This window comes from Oreochromis aureus, linkage group 20 (genome assembly GCF_013358895.1).
Source record: "Oreochromis aureus strain Israel breed Guangdong linkage group 20, ZZ_aureus, whole genome shotgun sequence".
NCBI lineage: Eukaryota > Metazoa > Chordata > Actinopteri > Cichliformes > Cichlidae > Oreochromis > Oreochromis aureus.
Window position 1 is genome coordinate 11,568,275 of NC_052961.1, and position 14,837 is coordinate 11,583,111.

At 38.1% G+C, this 14,837-nt stretch overlaps 1 protein-coding gene across 3 annotated transcripts; it reads left to right on the top strand.

Annotated features, from left to right (window-relative positions):
- The first annotated feature begins 276 nt into the window (after positions 1-276).
- On the top strand, positions 277-14,837 carry LOC116319508 (F-box only protein 6-like). 3 transcript variants are annotated; one of them, XR_004199390.2, is made up of 8 exons: positions 277-563; positions 2,545-2,770; positions 2,891-3,005; positions 3,105-3,200; positions 4,148-4,280; positions 4,379-4,547; positions 5,418-5,568; positions 5,688-5,828. XR_004199390.2 is itself a non-coding variant. In XM_039604776.1 (7 exons), the coding sequence occupies exons 2-7, from the start codon at positions 5,834-5,836 to the stop codon at positions 13,529-13,531; spliced, it is 834 nt and encodes a 277-aa protein (XP_039460710.1). In that variant the 5' UTR covers positions 4,582-5,568; positions 5,688-5,833; the 3' UTR covers positions 13,532-14,837. The 3 variants fall into 3 exon arrangements, 2 of the variants coding, with proteins under 2 accessions (XP_039460710.1, XP_031594728.1); XM_039604776.1 differs by lacking the exons at positions 277-563; positions 2,545-2,770; positions 2,891-3,005; ... (1 more) ...; positions 4,148-4,280; positions 4,379-4,547 and adding exons at positions 8,158-8,386; positions 8,519-8,630; positions 11,747-11,842; positions 13,163-13,298; positions 13,385-14,837 and having other exon boundaries at positions 4,582-5,568; positions 5,688-5,947; XM_031738868.2 differs by lacking the exons at positions 277-563; positions 2,545-2,770; positions 2,891-3,005; ... (1 more) ...; positions 4,148-4,280; positions 4,379-4,547 and adding exons at positions 8,137-8,386; positions 8,519-8,630; positions 11,747-11,842; positions 13,163-13,298; positions 13,385-14,837 and having other exon boundaries at positions 4,593-5,568; positions 5,688-5,947.

Here is a 14,837-nt window from a genome sequence, read left to right on the forward strand (position 1 = left end):
ACTGAAAACTGTTTGGAAAGCAGGTCGGCCCCCTCTATCATTTGATAACTGTTTTACACGTAGGCTCAGCTCATACACTGACAAATAGTATTTAGTCTTTGCATCTGCTCCTTTGCATCTGCTCCTTGTGACCGGTTTAATGAGCTGGATGACACGATCATGACTCTCTTCGTCCCTCGTTTTAAATCTTGAGAGCCTTATGGCTTTTGGCCCCCTTTACCCTTTCCAACTATCACGTCCAATAACAAAAAAAACTTTTACTCCACCCATCTCTCTGCCTGCTCGGGATGACTAACGGGCTCTGGGATGACACGTGAAATTTACTGAAAACCACGTCAGTTGACGTCCTGAAATCTAGGCGTCTGTTTCACTTCTCTTTTCCTTTACCTTAAACTCTTTCGGCAGAGGACCGAGCATTTTAATGGCTTATTTTTTTTGGACTGGTTGTCGAAGACATGAGGAGCACTATGGATGAAAGTCACAGCAGCTCCGACCCGGACCAATGTGCGCCTAAGAAGTCTTCAGCAGCTGCAACAGCGTCAGCCTCATCTCTCAAGGCAGATGTAAGAGTCCCTAAAAGTTACTTGAAATATAGAACCGATCAGGTTAATAGAAACAAAATAAACCGCGTTAATTGCATTTTTAGTCACCTTATCCTCCTCGCGCAAAATCGCCAGTACACCGGAAATCGATCATGGCAGTTTATCCACAAATACACAAAATCTGACATCAACCTGCTTCGATTGGATATTAAAGTACTGTAGGAAAGAAAAACTTCTCATCAAACCGCAATGAAGGCGAAAAGACGATCCTCATAAGGAGGGACAAACAAAACATAGCAATGCAGTAGATGAACTACGATCGTGCATAATTGTAACATTTTTATTTTTGTTTGTTTCAGAACTTACAACTTAGAATATTTCTGCTGTTTCGCACATTTTGATACAAAATGTCCATGTTTGTCCACAAGTAACAACATTTTTTACCTCTTCAGTTATTTATGTCAAACCGAAGGGGGTGCCTCATACGGAAGCTTGTTTTCCGCAAGAATGTTGCGAAAGGTCAAAATTTCGAAAGATCTTACAGTTTGTTCTTATTTTTCACTTACAGAAAAACACTTACAGAAAACAAACGGGTTTTTTTTTGTAGTGATGTAAACGCATTTTTATAGGGCCCCACTACTGAGGTCAGAGTAAGAATAAAAATATGCACCTTAATTACTTCTATTGTGCATTCACCAGCACTTACTGTTAGACCACAGTCACGGTCAGCTGCTGGCTAGAAGAGTAATGCAACCACTCCTACCCAAGTCAGCCCCTCTTTAGTTGGTTGTTGGAGATACAGCGGTTTTACATTTGATTGAATGCCAAACATTTTACCCAAGACACCACTCTTTAAAAAGGAAAAATATGCACTTAATAAAAACAAAAACAACTTCTTAGTTGGAAATAAATGCTTTTCCTGTATTTTGGCTGGGAAAGTAATGCCTCAAATCCCCCAAAAGCCCTCAGAAAGTTTGTTTCTAACTAAATATTAACATTGCTAGGATAATATTTTATACAGGCGAACATTGGCCTTGGGTGCAATTATGATATAAATCACCCCCGCTTTGCTGGGTGGAGCAATAGATATAGTCATATGATTCATGTTTTTAAGGAGTCTAAAATGTGTCAGACTCTTGTCGCTTCGACTTCTCTTTGCAATATCAGATTTCAGTTCCGATAGCAGTCTAGCCCAACATGGTTTGTAAAAAGTAGTAATCTGCACTACTGTAATGGCCTGGTAAATGGTCTGTATTTGTATAGCGCTTTCCTAGTCCCTAAGGACCCCAAAGCGCTTTACACAACCTGTCATCCACCCATTCACACACTGGTGATGGTAAGCTACATTGTAGCCACAGCCACCCTGGGGCGCACTGACAGAGGCGAGGCTGCCGGACACTGGTGCCACCGGGCCCTCTGACTACCACCAGTAGTCAATGGGTCAAGTGTCTTGCCCAAGGACACAACGACCTAGACTGTCCAAGCCGGGGCTCGAACCGGCAACCTTCCGATTACAAGGCGAACTCCCAACTCTTGAGCCACGATCTTTTTTGTATTGTATCTTTTTGTATTGTAATTCCTTATTATTAGGCTGTTCTAAAAGCCCCATGAAAGACCTCCAGTGAATCCAAAATTGTACAACAGGAATACTTACTGGGGCCAGGCCTCATTATATCTTAAAGCCCTTATCATCCCAATGGAGGTCTTTCTACTGTAGGTTTGCTTGTGGTTCCTAGAGTTTCCAAAAGTAAATTGTGAGTCAGAGCATTCAGCTATCAAGCTTCTCTCCCTTGTAAGATCTACTCAAATTAGGTTTAAAAATGTCCTTTTTAATAAAACCCAGTTATGGCAGAATCCAGTGACCCTGAAACATTCTTAGTTGTTTTGTTATAAACTCGGGCTGTTGGGAACGGCACATGATGCACTTAACATTTCAGTCCTTATACATTTACTAGTGTCCGTGTGCTCTCTTTATCTTTCTCTTTTTGTTCTCTATTTTAAGGTCCTGGAGGAGATCTTCCTAAATGTTCCTGTCTGTCAGGTGATTTGTGTTTGTCAATTAGTATGCCATCAGTGGAAGGAAGTGACCGACAGCGAATCTTTGTGGAGAAAAATGTGCAGAAGAGAAGGGCATCCCATCTGTAGTTTTTCAAAAAAACAGGACTGGAAGTTGTTTTATTTCTTATCCAAACAGAAAAGAAATCTCTTCAAGAATCCAAATGGAGAAGGTAAGTAACCATAAAATGAACTATACGTAACATAGTAGTAGGTTTAATTTTAAATTAAACCTAAAACATTTAAAACACAGTTACTATTACTATTATTTTATTTATTTGTTTATTTTATAGAAGGACTGAATGGCTGGAAGATCTTGAGAAATGGTGGTGATCAGTGGGTTGCTGGAGGAATTAGGAGACCACATCCAGATGAAGCAGTCAAAACAAACTTTGCAACCTCTTTTGAGTGAGTATTTAACCGTGCATGTGCACCTGAGCGATTAATCCTCTTTTATTAAGGTACATTTACATTATGTTGCGTGAAAACCACTTTTGTTTCTTGAAGAATGTGCACAAAGTCACAGCTGATTGAGTTGGAGAAGGAGGGTTACAGTCCATCTCTTATGGATTACGCCCAACCAGACATCAAGATATCTGATTGGTGAGAATAAACATGAGACTTTAATAAATAGTTTATTAATATGACTATCTGTAAAAAAAGAAAAGGAACCTATTTGCCATAAACACCTTGTCAATTGCAAGATGTGTAAATTTGCTAAAAGAAGTGAAACAGGAAAAGAAACATTAGCATTTACATTTAGGATTTGCATTTAGCATTTACACAATGCAACAGGATTTAAACAACCTTTCAGTGCAGTATACCTAACTTATACCTGTCGGACCCTCTTCTGTCTTCACAGCTGCTTTTATTGTTTATGGGATCGATTCAGTAATGCACTGGAAACAGTGATTTTGGTCCAAATTGACATTACACAGTTACTGTCGGTTACCGACTGTTTGTCGGCTGCATGATGCTCTGTTTTTGTTTTTGTTCCATTATTTGCAAGAGCACAGTAAATAATATAATTTTTAAAGTATAATTTAGTTAATATTATTAGTAACGATTTCATAAAATAAAGACAAGTAAAATACATGCATAAATCCAAATACAGGGGAAAAAAGATGTCGATATTTCTAAAATTGTGTTTTCATTTCTCAAAACCAAATTTAAAAGAAAGTTAAAGAGATTTGCATATTTATTTTATTTAAATTTTGGTCCATTTATCAGAAATAACATTGTTTATTTTCTAATTTTTACAAATATGTTTCCAAGCATTTTTAATAAATCCATTTTGCCCTTCACTGTCTTTAATATCATTCAGTTAAATAAAAGAAATAAAAACAAACAATAACAATAGGGCTGTGTTGGTTAATCAAATGTGTAAAGTTACAGGACTGATAGGTTTCTATGTTTCATTCCTTACCTTGTAACTTTCAGTAATTTCAAAAAGTCCATTGTATCCCACTTTGTAGTATATATTTGTAGTATATTTAATGAGCTATGTGTTGCTTTTTTGCAAATGTGGGTGTCTTTGTGCATGCCATTAGGTTTCTTGCTTGTTCGGACTGTGGCAGCAGATATGATATCTGGGTAGAGCTCCTGAATGAAAAGAAGGAGCTTGTTCAGATCTTTTCACCTGAGACTGTTTACTGTAGAGAAGGATGTGAAGAATGGAACCAGGTATGACAAGAAAGCCAGTCCAATACTTGCACTATGGAATTAAGATAAGATGCAAAACCCATTTACACGTCTTTACTGACTGAACATTTGTTCTTCAGATTACCCATGTATTCCATAAATATGGCCCTGGAGTGAGATACATTCGATTTACCCATGGAGGGAAGGATTTCAAGTGGTGGAAAGGACATTATGGAATTCATATTACTGGCAGCAGTGTTGAAGTACTTCCAACATGGAGGCACAGACTGTTGGGATGTCCCATGTCAGGTGGGAAATTTTGAATGGCTTTACGTTGCAGAAATTCACAAGAATCTCCAACATATACAATGTATATCAATTGCTAGTTTTGAGTATTACTGAATACAACTCTATCCATCTTTTTTGAAATATTTTCAAAATAAAAAGGATGATTATACAGACTAGGCATTATTGTGTCACTGAGAAGTCACAGATCCAACACAACCTTGTGATATGTGGTTTTCAAAAAGCTAAGATGCTGATTGAGTGGGATGGGACACTTGGCACCCTAGCTGATATACAAATTTAACTGATCCTCTAAACCCATAGACGTACAGATGAAAATGAAAATTTCATCTCTGCATGATTTTATGCAATACAGACGTGTATAATAACCCAGAATGTTGAATCTGTCCATTTGGACATTGCGATTTTCAGTGGGAGTGAAATCACTCAGTCAATTGACTTCTCTCCCAGTGAAGTGAAATCCTGGAATTTCCTTACCTGGATATTTGAGCATGCATCAAGACTTGTATAATACAACATTTTAATTATTATTAATTGTTATCATTATTGATCATTCATTATTTACTTTTCTAGCGTTAAAAATTATATTTAAAAAACTCTTCCTAGTTGTTTGAAAGCTGGAAAAAGAAATACCTTAAGGCTTTCTTGCAGTATATATTTAATAAGCTGCTTAAATTATTTGATAAAAATGATTTGATGAGTTGTACCTATTTGCTGTTCGAAATTGTTCAGTTAAAAAAAAAGGGAAAAATCCCCGGATGAACCATAGCGGAAGTCTCCGTCAAGAAGGCTTAGAAGAATGTTAGCTATGAATGTTTTCCGGAGTATCCCCGGTGTTTTACGGTATTAACAGAATCAGTCTTTGTTCTTCAGTTACTGCGTGCTAGAGAGCACAACACAGTGGGAGTGACTGTTGTGGACGAACTACATATGTAGCATTTTAGGGCATTTCCCCGCCTCTGAAGGGCGGCTCGAATGTCTCGAGGTAAATACCACCGCAGCTGTCAGGAGGGCAATGTAACATGTGAGTACAAGCCATATATTCCTGTAAGTGATTACTTTGTAGAAATTAAATGAGTCACTTGTCGTTGGTTAAATTTATTCTTGTAACATTATGAGTTCTAATCTCTCTTTATAAAACAGTGGGACCTCATCTCTAGCTGCACTTCCGCGTTGTCGGCTACAAATGGGTCAACACCAACGACGTTAGAAAAGACTTGTTTTTAGAGAAGACAGCGAGGGGTATAGCAGTACCAGGCTACTTTACAGCCCTTGGTTCGTCGCAAGGCATGAAGAGGAAAACGAAAGTCATGGGTGCAAGTCACAGCTATGGTTCTGCGAGTTCAAGGTCTGGCACAAGAGGCGTTGTAGCACAGCAGGCAACCTCGTCCTCGGCTCAAGAGGTGAGTGCCTTACTGGACTTTGAATACAAGGTAACTGCTGAATGAACTTTGTCTATGCATGTGCTGTTTGTTGTCCATCAGCCAGCAACGGAGAAGAGCAAAGTTATAACGTCCAATCCAGTTCAGGTTTACTTATATAGCGTCAGTTTACAACAAATGATTGCCTCATTGCGCTTTATATTGTAAGGTAAAGACGCAGCAGTATTGGAGAAAACCCCATAAAATCACGCGACTCCTCTTAAGGAAGCACTTTGTGACAGCGGGAAGGGAAATCCCCCTTTATATTTAGGGGAAAAAAGCCGGAAGTACATGGGAGGAAACAAGGGTACTCAACAGACCAATCACAATGTTTTGGGGTTGCCCCCTAGAGACGTGAACGCCAGGTTACAACGTAGCCTATGTCGCAGAGTTTCAAATGGGTTTGTACCTTACCTGTAGGTTTTAATTCCTGCTGAAGCATAAATCTGCATTAAGGGAGAAAGAATACAAAATATAATGAAATTTTGGTGAAACTGGCCCATCCAGTGGGCCAGATGGGAGCCTTTGATGTGTTTTTATCTTTTATATTCCCTGGACAATCGCAGGTTTTAAGGCTACATTCACACTGCAGGCGAAAGCGCATCAAATCCGACTTTTCTGACCCTATGCGACCCATATCCGATCATGGTATGACATTGTGAACAGCACAAATCCGATATTTTCAAATCCGATCTGGGTCACTTTCGTATGTGGTACTGAATCCGATACATATCTGATGTTTTAGAAAGCGACTGCTGTTTGAATGGTCATGTCGCATTAAATCCGTCTTTTACGTCACTGACACAAGACAGACGCCAATTATCAGCGCCGGAGAAGCGCCCGAGAAGACCATCGTGAACGCTTCCTGGCCATCCAGTGTAGATGAAACTGTTGGGAAGACAACGTTGGAGAAACGGGAACATTTTATTTGTACTGTATAATCTGCAGATTCTGACAGAAATCTGCAACTATCCTTTGAAGCACCGCTCCTCTAAAACAGCAATAAGGATCATTATTAGGCCATATGTAAATAACAAAATAACCTTATAACTTAAAGCAAAATTGGGAAACGTAAAGTCCGAAACAAGTCTTTATATTAAGGGCCATCAGTCAAACAACACTGTTTGGTCTGGGTCTAAACAGCGCGCGTTGTGTGTGACGTCTTCTTTTGCGCTTGCGGGCTGCTTTGAGAGTTCACACTAGAGCGCGTTTGCTGTCACATTTTATTTGTAGTGTGAACAAGCAGACAAAAAAATCGGATTTGATCAAAAAATCGGAATTGAGCATTAAGACCTGCAGTGTGAACGTAGCCTAAGCTAAAATGGTTTTGGAATCTTGTGGATAAAGAGGTGCAAAAGTTTTGCGTCTATAGGCACAAATGTAAAACTTTTGCAGAGAGGATTATGCATCACACTGATGTGATTATCATCACATAATGACTGTGACTCAGAAACATCTTCAGATTTGGAGAATGAAAAAGTCACTTGGATGAGTGATGAAATGATTGTCCCAAAAAAACCCAATACATCCAGATGAAGAGAATTAACTGGTACTTTGTTAGCTGGATGGTTGAGCTTGCATCATAACAAATAAAGGGAGACTTTGTGTCACTTAAACAAGCAACATAGCCAACTTGACATTTTTACCAGCTGAGAGACCTTTAATAATCCTTAAGTCATCAATAGCTGCTTCTCATCAGAAGAAAAGGAAAACAATCATAGCACAACAGAACATTCCTTTTAGTTAATTCCAGTCTAGCAACATTCCGAATGTAGAAAGAGAAATAAATTCAGAGGCAGGGTTTTGTCTGCCAGACATACACATGTTTGGTTTCTAGGTTTTGTGATTAAAACAGTTTAAATAGTTACTATTTCAGTGCAAGCACAAAGGAACCTCATTTAGGAGGAATCCAAATGTGCTTTATAGCCAGCCTGTGAATGAAAGTTCATGAATGAAGTGCTTGAAAAGTTCATTTTTTAAAAGCTTTTGGTTTGTTCTTTTTCTTTTTTTGTGTTGTCTGTGGAAATCAATAATATTATAAAATGCTGATGTAGTTCAAATGGTGAGATTATGTAAACAGCTGGGACTATTGATCCTGGTGCAGTGATGGAAAACTAAACTGATTTTTCAAAGCTCCACCTTATCAGTGCTATTTTTTTTTTTTGGTTTAGTTCTTCCCTGTTCCTCTGGAGATCCTGGAGGAAATCTTCCTACATGTTCCGGCCAACCAGGTGGTTCTTGTTTGTCGGTTGGTGTGCCCACTGTGGAAACAAGTGGCTGACAGTGAATCTTTATGGAGAGTAAGATGTAGAAGAGAAGGATACAACCTTCGTGATTCTTCCAAAACACCTGAAGACTGGAGGTTATTTTACTTCTTATGCAAGAAAAGAAGAAATCTTCTCAAGAATCCAAGAGGAGAAGGTCAGAATCCTTGAAGCTCAACAACTGATTTGAAAAACATTTTTTGTGTTTAAAATAAGATGCAAACCTTTTGTGTGTGTGTGTGTGTGTATGTTTTCCTTCTTTTTTGTCTTTATTTTTTTTCTTTCCTAGAAAACATGACAGGTTGGACGATAAAGAATGGTGGTGATGGGTGGAACCTAGAGGACGTTATGGTGCCACATCCAAATGAAGTAGTCAAGAAAAACTTTGTGACCTCTTATGGGTGAGTATTTACCAGTAGTCCTCCAAAAAATAAATGGCAATTATTTTTATATGCTTACTTCAAATGATGTACAGTGTTCCCTTGTTTATCGCGGGTGTTACGCTCTAAAGATAATCCACGATAGGTGAAATCTGTGAAGTAGCGAACTGTATATTTTACAATTGTTATAGATGTTTTAAGGCTGTAAAACCCCTCACTACACACTTTATACGCTTTTCTCAGACAGGCATCAACATTTTCACACGTTTCTCTCTCGTTTAAACACTCTCAAAGTTCAAACCTTCGTAGAAAAAGAAGTCCAGTATTGTAGAATAAAACCAAAGATCAAACCCTGTTTTCAGGTCCAGAACATGGGAATAGAGCAGCTGAGTGAGAATGCAACATTAATGAATCAATGGTACAGAAGTAGAGGAAGTAAGAAGAATGAGTTGAGTAAAGTTTGACTTATCTGACTGTTTGGTTTCAATTAATGCGCCTTATAATCCTTTGACGTCGACACTGTTGTGTTTTGTTGTGTTTGTTGTCTTTTGCTAGCAAAGATTTATGTGAATTTGACAAGCTGAACGAATTATGTACTGTATAGGAGACACGCCACGAGATTGATTGAAAATGGTCTACCGCCAATCAGGACGCAGAACACAATGCGCTGTAAAAAAAAAAAAAAAAAAGAAAGAAGAAAAAGGAAAAAAAACCACACAAAATTGCACCCCCAAAAAAATCCGCGAAACAGCAAGGCCGCAAAAAGTGAACTGCGATATAGCGAGGGACCACTGTACTAGTATTCAGTGTTGGGAAGGTTACGTATCGGTCCGATACTGACGTAAATTACTGGATCGGATATCGGCGAGAAATAAAAAATGTAATCCGATCCATTAAATATCAAAAAAGCATCTCACAAAACTTGCTACACGGCGTAACTCGGCTCATAACCGTAGCACGTTGCAGCAGTATGCCTCATGTGATAGAGCGGCTGTGTGTATTTGTAGCCTCGCTACCAAACCAGCATTTCATCTCGGAGGAAGTTATCCCAGAGAGAAGTAAAGCAAGTGTGTAAGTTCATCTCTGAATGTTTGTAAAGCGTTCCCATGTTAAGCTTAACAACCGATATATGGAGCGACTGCCTCTCTCTCTCCCTCTGCTGCTGCTACTTCAATCGTGAAACTGATCAATGATCAGCTGATCGGCTTTTCTGTCGCGAGTCCGTCTCTCTTCTTTGTTTTTGGCCCACTTCGCGCCAGAAAGAGGAAACCAGCGTCTGAACAACAGCAGCATGTTTAAGCTTGATAAGCTGTTGTTAGAATGTATTTAATATTACTTTCTACACCAGGATCCTTTTCACGTAGCTGACGGCTGGTAACTGTGCAGGGGCGGATCTAGCAAAGTTTAGCCAGGGGGCCGATAGGGCATGAACAGGAAAAGGGGCACAAAGACATACTTTTCTTTCTTATTCTCATTTAAAATATCTAGCTTTTAATAAATAATTATCTGAATCTTACACCCAAAGTTTTAATCTGATGTAAAATGTATAGAAGTCCATTACTGTATATAGTAACTGTTAAGTCTAATATACCCTAGTAAGCTATAGTACTTTTTCCTTTGGGAAGGTACCATCTGTGAATTCTGCAATTCTGTTGAAGAAAGATGTTGAATCTATTTAATTATTCTTGAAAAATAATTTGTTTCTGTGCATTTTTTTTCACCCTGCATCAAATTAAAGTTGATTACATCGATTAAGCATCATGAGGTAGGTGGGGGGGTTTGCAACCCTATTAGTTAGGTTGCTTAATATTTCTGCTAAGTACTCTTTAAAATACCAGAATAGGGAGGATGGAGTAGGTTTAAGTTAGGTTTTAAGTTAGGTAAGGTTTATTAGATTGATCAGTGTTGCTGAACTATGAAATATTTTGGGTGCAGTGTATTATTTTTTTTTTTTTTTTTTTTACATACAGGTATAACAGAATAGCTTTAGTGTTGTTGTTTATTTAAACTTGAGTATGAACTTATACAAAATGCAGCAAGATATTAAAAAAAAACAGTTTTATTGATTAAAAAACACAATATCGGATTCATATCGGTATCGGCAGATATCCTAATTTATGATATCGGTATCGGACATAAAAAAGTGGTATCGTGCCATCTCTACTTAATATATTATCATGCTTTTTTACAACTACATGAATGTACTATTGCTGTGTGATTTATTACTTTTACTGAAGGCTACTCGCCATACCATACCAATACCAACTAGAGTTTTAAATCTTAATATAAAATGAGTAACAGTAGGGTGGACATTAGGTAAGGCTGCACTTTTTGCAGCGATCTCATATAGAAAACTATTCCACGTGTATATAAAACAGGTCCGCGGCTCCGAAGGGACCTCTGCCTAATACGTCGGGTTCCGTGTCGGGCTCGTAGCCGAAAACTAGCTTTACTTTGTTGGCCTGGGTCAACTTTGCTAGCGAGAGACAGAGAGAGGCGTTGAAAGGCTGCTCCAACGGAACTTATTGTTTTGGAGGAAAACACGAAAAAAGTGTACAGCCGAGTCTTAATAGCTTACTTACAACTGGGCTCGTCAGGCACTCTTTTTGGCTGCAGTGGTTATTATTATATTTACATGCTTCCAGCTCCCGTTTCTGCTTGGTGACAACTTGTACTTTTCCACTCTCCTTTTTCTCCCTCCCTGGCGCTCACAGACACATAGCGGGTATGGCAGTCCATTCTCCCTGCAGCACGGACTACACTGCCCATGAGGCTACATTCTTTAGGGTGATGCCTGTAACACTCTGTCTATTGCCTTCATATTAAATAAATAAAAATATTTCTTCACGTCATTATGAGACGCTAGATTGAGACACAGGCATTTGAGCCTCTTAATGCATGTTTTGTTTGGGTTTCCACCGGCATGGAATTACCAAAAATAGAGAGGGCATAGCCTAACATATGAAACAGGAAAAGATCTTTTCCTGTTCCTGACCACCGTGTAATCCCTTTATTTCAACAAAGTAACTGTATTCTGAATACCACCTTTTTTTTACGGCGGTACATGTATTCCGTTACTCCCCAACACTGCTAGTATTAAATGTTAAACTATTTTAAAATCATGTCTGTTTTTGCAGAATGTGCACAAAGGAGCAGGTAATTGATTTGGAGAAGGAAGGCTACAGCGCAGCCTTTATGGATAACCTCAAACCAGACATCAAAATATCTGATTGGTGAGATGAATACACATGACATACTAACAGTTTGTTAGTTAGTTCCTTAGTTAGTTGCAAAAAGGATTTAATTACACTTTTTAAAAGCATTTCAAATGTACATTAGGGTTGTTAAAATCATACTTTGATATTAACCAATACAAAACAATTATATAAAATTAAGATATTCATTTGCAACAACATTGATACCAACAGAGCCATCTGGGCCTTCTCTAGCTGACACACAACTTTTAAACAGGACCAATGCAGACAGTCAGGCACATAGCTCCTCCTCTCGCTGACAGATGAAATAGTAAACCTTCATAACACTGAACAAAACTTTTCAAGAATTTCGAGAGGTTAGTAAAGCTCCCGTTATTATAAATGCATACGTTAACATTAACCATTTCACTATTAGCAGTTAACTGATTGCTACATTTGCCATTTGCCATCTGTTATTATTAACCTAGCTGGTAGCGGACTGTAGTTAGATATAAGATGAAAAATTACTGCAGGCTGAATGTGTCGCGGATGGAAAATTCAGATGTGACAGTGCGGATTACTGACACATGGAGAACCAGGCAGGTTGCTGTCTGTGCAGAGGAGCGGGGAAACTGTAGTTGAACTGATCACAGAGTGTGGAGAACTAATCTGAGCAAAAAGAGTGAAACCTGGAGCAGAGCAGCCGAATCATATAAGTTTGGGCTTGAAGAGCAGCACTGAGGATGTAAAGAACTGCAGACTGAAGCGGAGCTGTGAGAACATTGAATGAGAGACTGCAGGCAGATGTGGACAAGATGATAAACTTTTCTAGTTTTGCAATAGTAGAAAAGTTCATTTTTAAATTTTCAATACAGTTTTTCTTATACAATAATTACATTATTTAGATGTTAAGTATTGTCATGTTTCTTGTGGCCTTTGGTTTATTAGTACATTCTTAAATATTTCTCGATCTGTAATGAAATGATCTAAATAATTTGTAAAACAAATAATATCTCTAAACTTGCTTTGCTAAATTACATTTTTTGAGATATGACTTCTTTGCAAATAGTTCTGTTATTGTGGCATGGGGTCAAAATTTTCCTGTTGATATTGAAAATGGTGTTGAGATCAAGTTTGAAAACCCTACTTTGTGCAAAAAAAATAGCACTTAAAAAACCTTTAGGTAAGCTCTTGTAATCTTTAAAAAAGTTATTTAGTTTTGAAACAGTGGAACTAAACAAAACTTACTGATAACATATAGGAATATATCCCTTGTAAGGCTTGAACAATAAGAGAGAAAAATGTGTCTTGATGTAATTGGTGATCCCTAATCTTTGTACAAATACATCCTCGTTACAGGTATGCACCACGATGGGATTGTGGGTGTGAATATTCAATCTCTGTTGCATTGCTGGATGCAAAGCAGAAGGTTATCCAGTCCTTTACTCCCCCAAAGGTTTTCTTTGATCAGTGGAATGATCAGGAGTGGAATCAGGTATGTACAAAGTGTGAAATGTAATAAAGTTTAGTTGCAGTGCAGAACCTACAGGCATATTTGGTTTACTGATATTTATTTTTCAGACGATCCATGTATTCCGGGACTATGGACGAGGAGTGAGATACATTCATTTTTGGCATGGTGGCAAGGACACACAGTTCTGGGCTGGATGGTATGGAATACGTGTCACAGACAGCAGCGTTGAAATATGTCCAGCAGTGGACACATAGCTTGTTGGAATTTGTCCAGTTCTTCCATCCTGTGTTTGCCTGCAATTGCACATTATCTTCTTACATCTTACTGACCATCTATTCATGTTTCCAGAGCTATAATCTCTGTATGTGCACAAGTTTTCCAGTGAAAAGCAATTTTCTTTAATGTTTCACACAGAACACCTTAAATAAACAAAAACGTGTTCACTTGCTTTTTGTGATTGTCATTGTGATGTCAATACTGAAGATTACTGAGTATTGTTTAATTTGGCAGGCTAAGTACTATTTCATGTACAAATACATGTAAAAGTTTACCCAAATTCAAAATAAAAGGATCACTACTTTGTAGCTGGATTTCAGATTTTCATGAGTCCATCCATCTATCCATCCATCCATCCATCCATCCATCCATCCATCCATCCATCCATCCATCCATCCATCCATCCATCCATCCATCCATCCATCCATCCATCCATCCATCCATCCATCCATCCATCCATCCATCCATCCATCCATCCTCTTCGACTTATACTTTTCAGGTTTGTGGAGGGCTGGAGCCTATCCTAGCTGTCTTAGTGTGAGAGGCAGAGTAGACCCTAGACAGGTTGTAAGTCTTTTGCAGGGCTAACACAGAGACAGACAACCATTCGCTCTCACATTCACTTAAGGGCAATTTAGAGTTACCAATTAACCTAATTCTACTGCTTTTCATGATCCATAATTATCAACATTAAAACAAAAAATGTTTGGAAAAATTTACTTTGTGTAATGATTTGTAAGATGCAATTGTATAATTTGCATAAATTAAACTTTTCATGTTCTCCTTTAAATTTGTTAAATTTTAATCTGGAAAATTTCAGGTATTTTTGAGAACAGCTACTGATTCAGACATAAGAACCCCTTCAGTTTCATTGAACTGGATGTATAAGATCTTGTCAGAAGCCAGTTATTTCTGTTGAGAGATTGATTTGTTTAGATGTCTGCTAGTTTAACTGTGATTATTGGAGATAAAACCTGTCCTAGTTTTGAGGTTTTTGTCAAATAATAAGCAAGTATGATTTATATTTGTATTCTGCTGTTGATATGGAATGAATGAGTATTCAGTGATTGGCCTTGACTTGTTTGTCTGGAAGCCAGCATGTGACTTAATCCATATTTGCCTTACACATACTTGCCTTTACTTTCCATTTTGTAGTGTGAGAACTGGATGTAAGCTTAAATGTTAACACATGCTTCAGAGGGAAAGCTAAAAGCCATATACTGTATAGGACTGTGTGAAATTTAAAAAACAAAAATTAAAGTGCATTGTTGTGCTTTGCGGTTA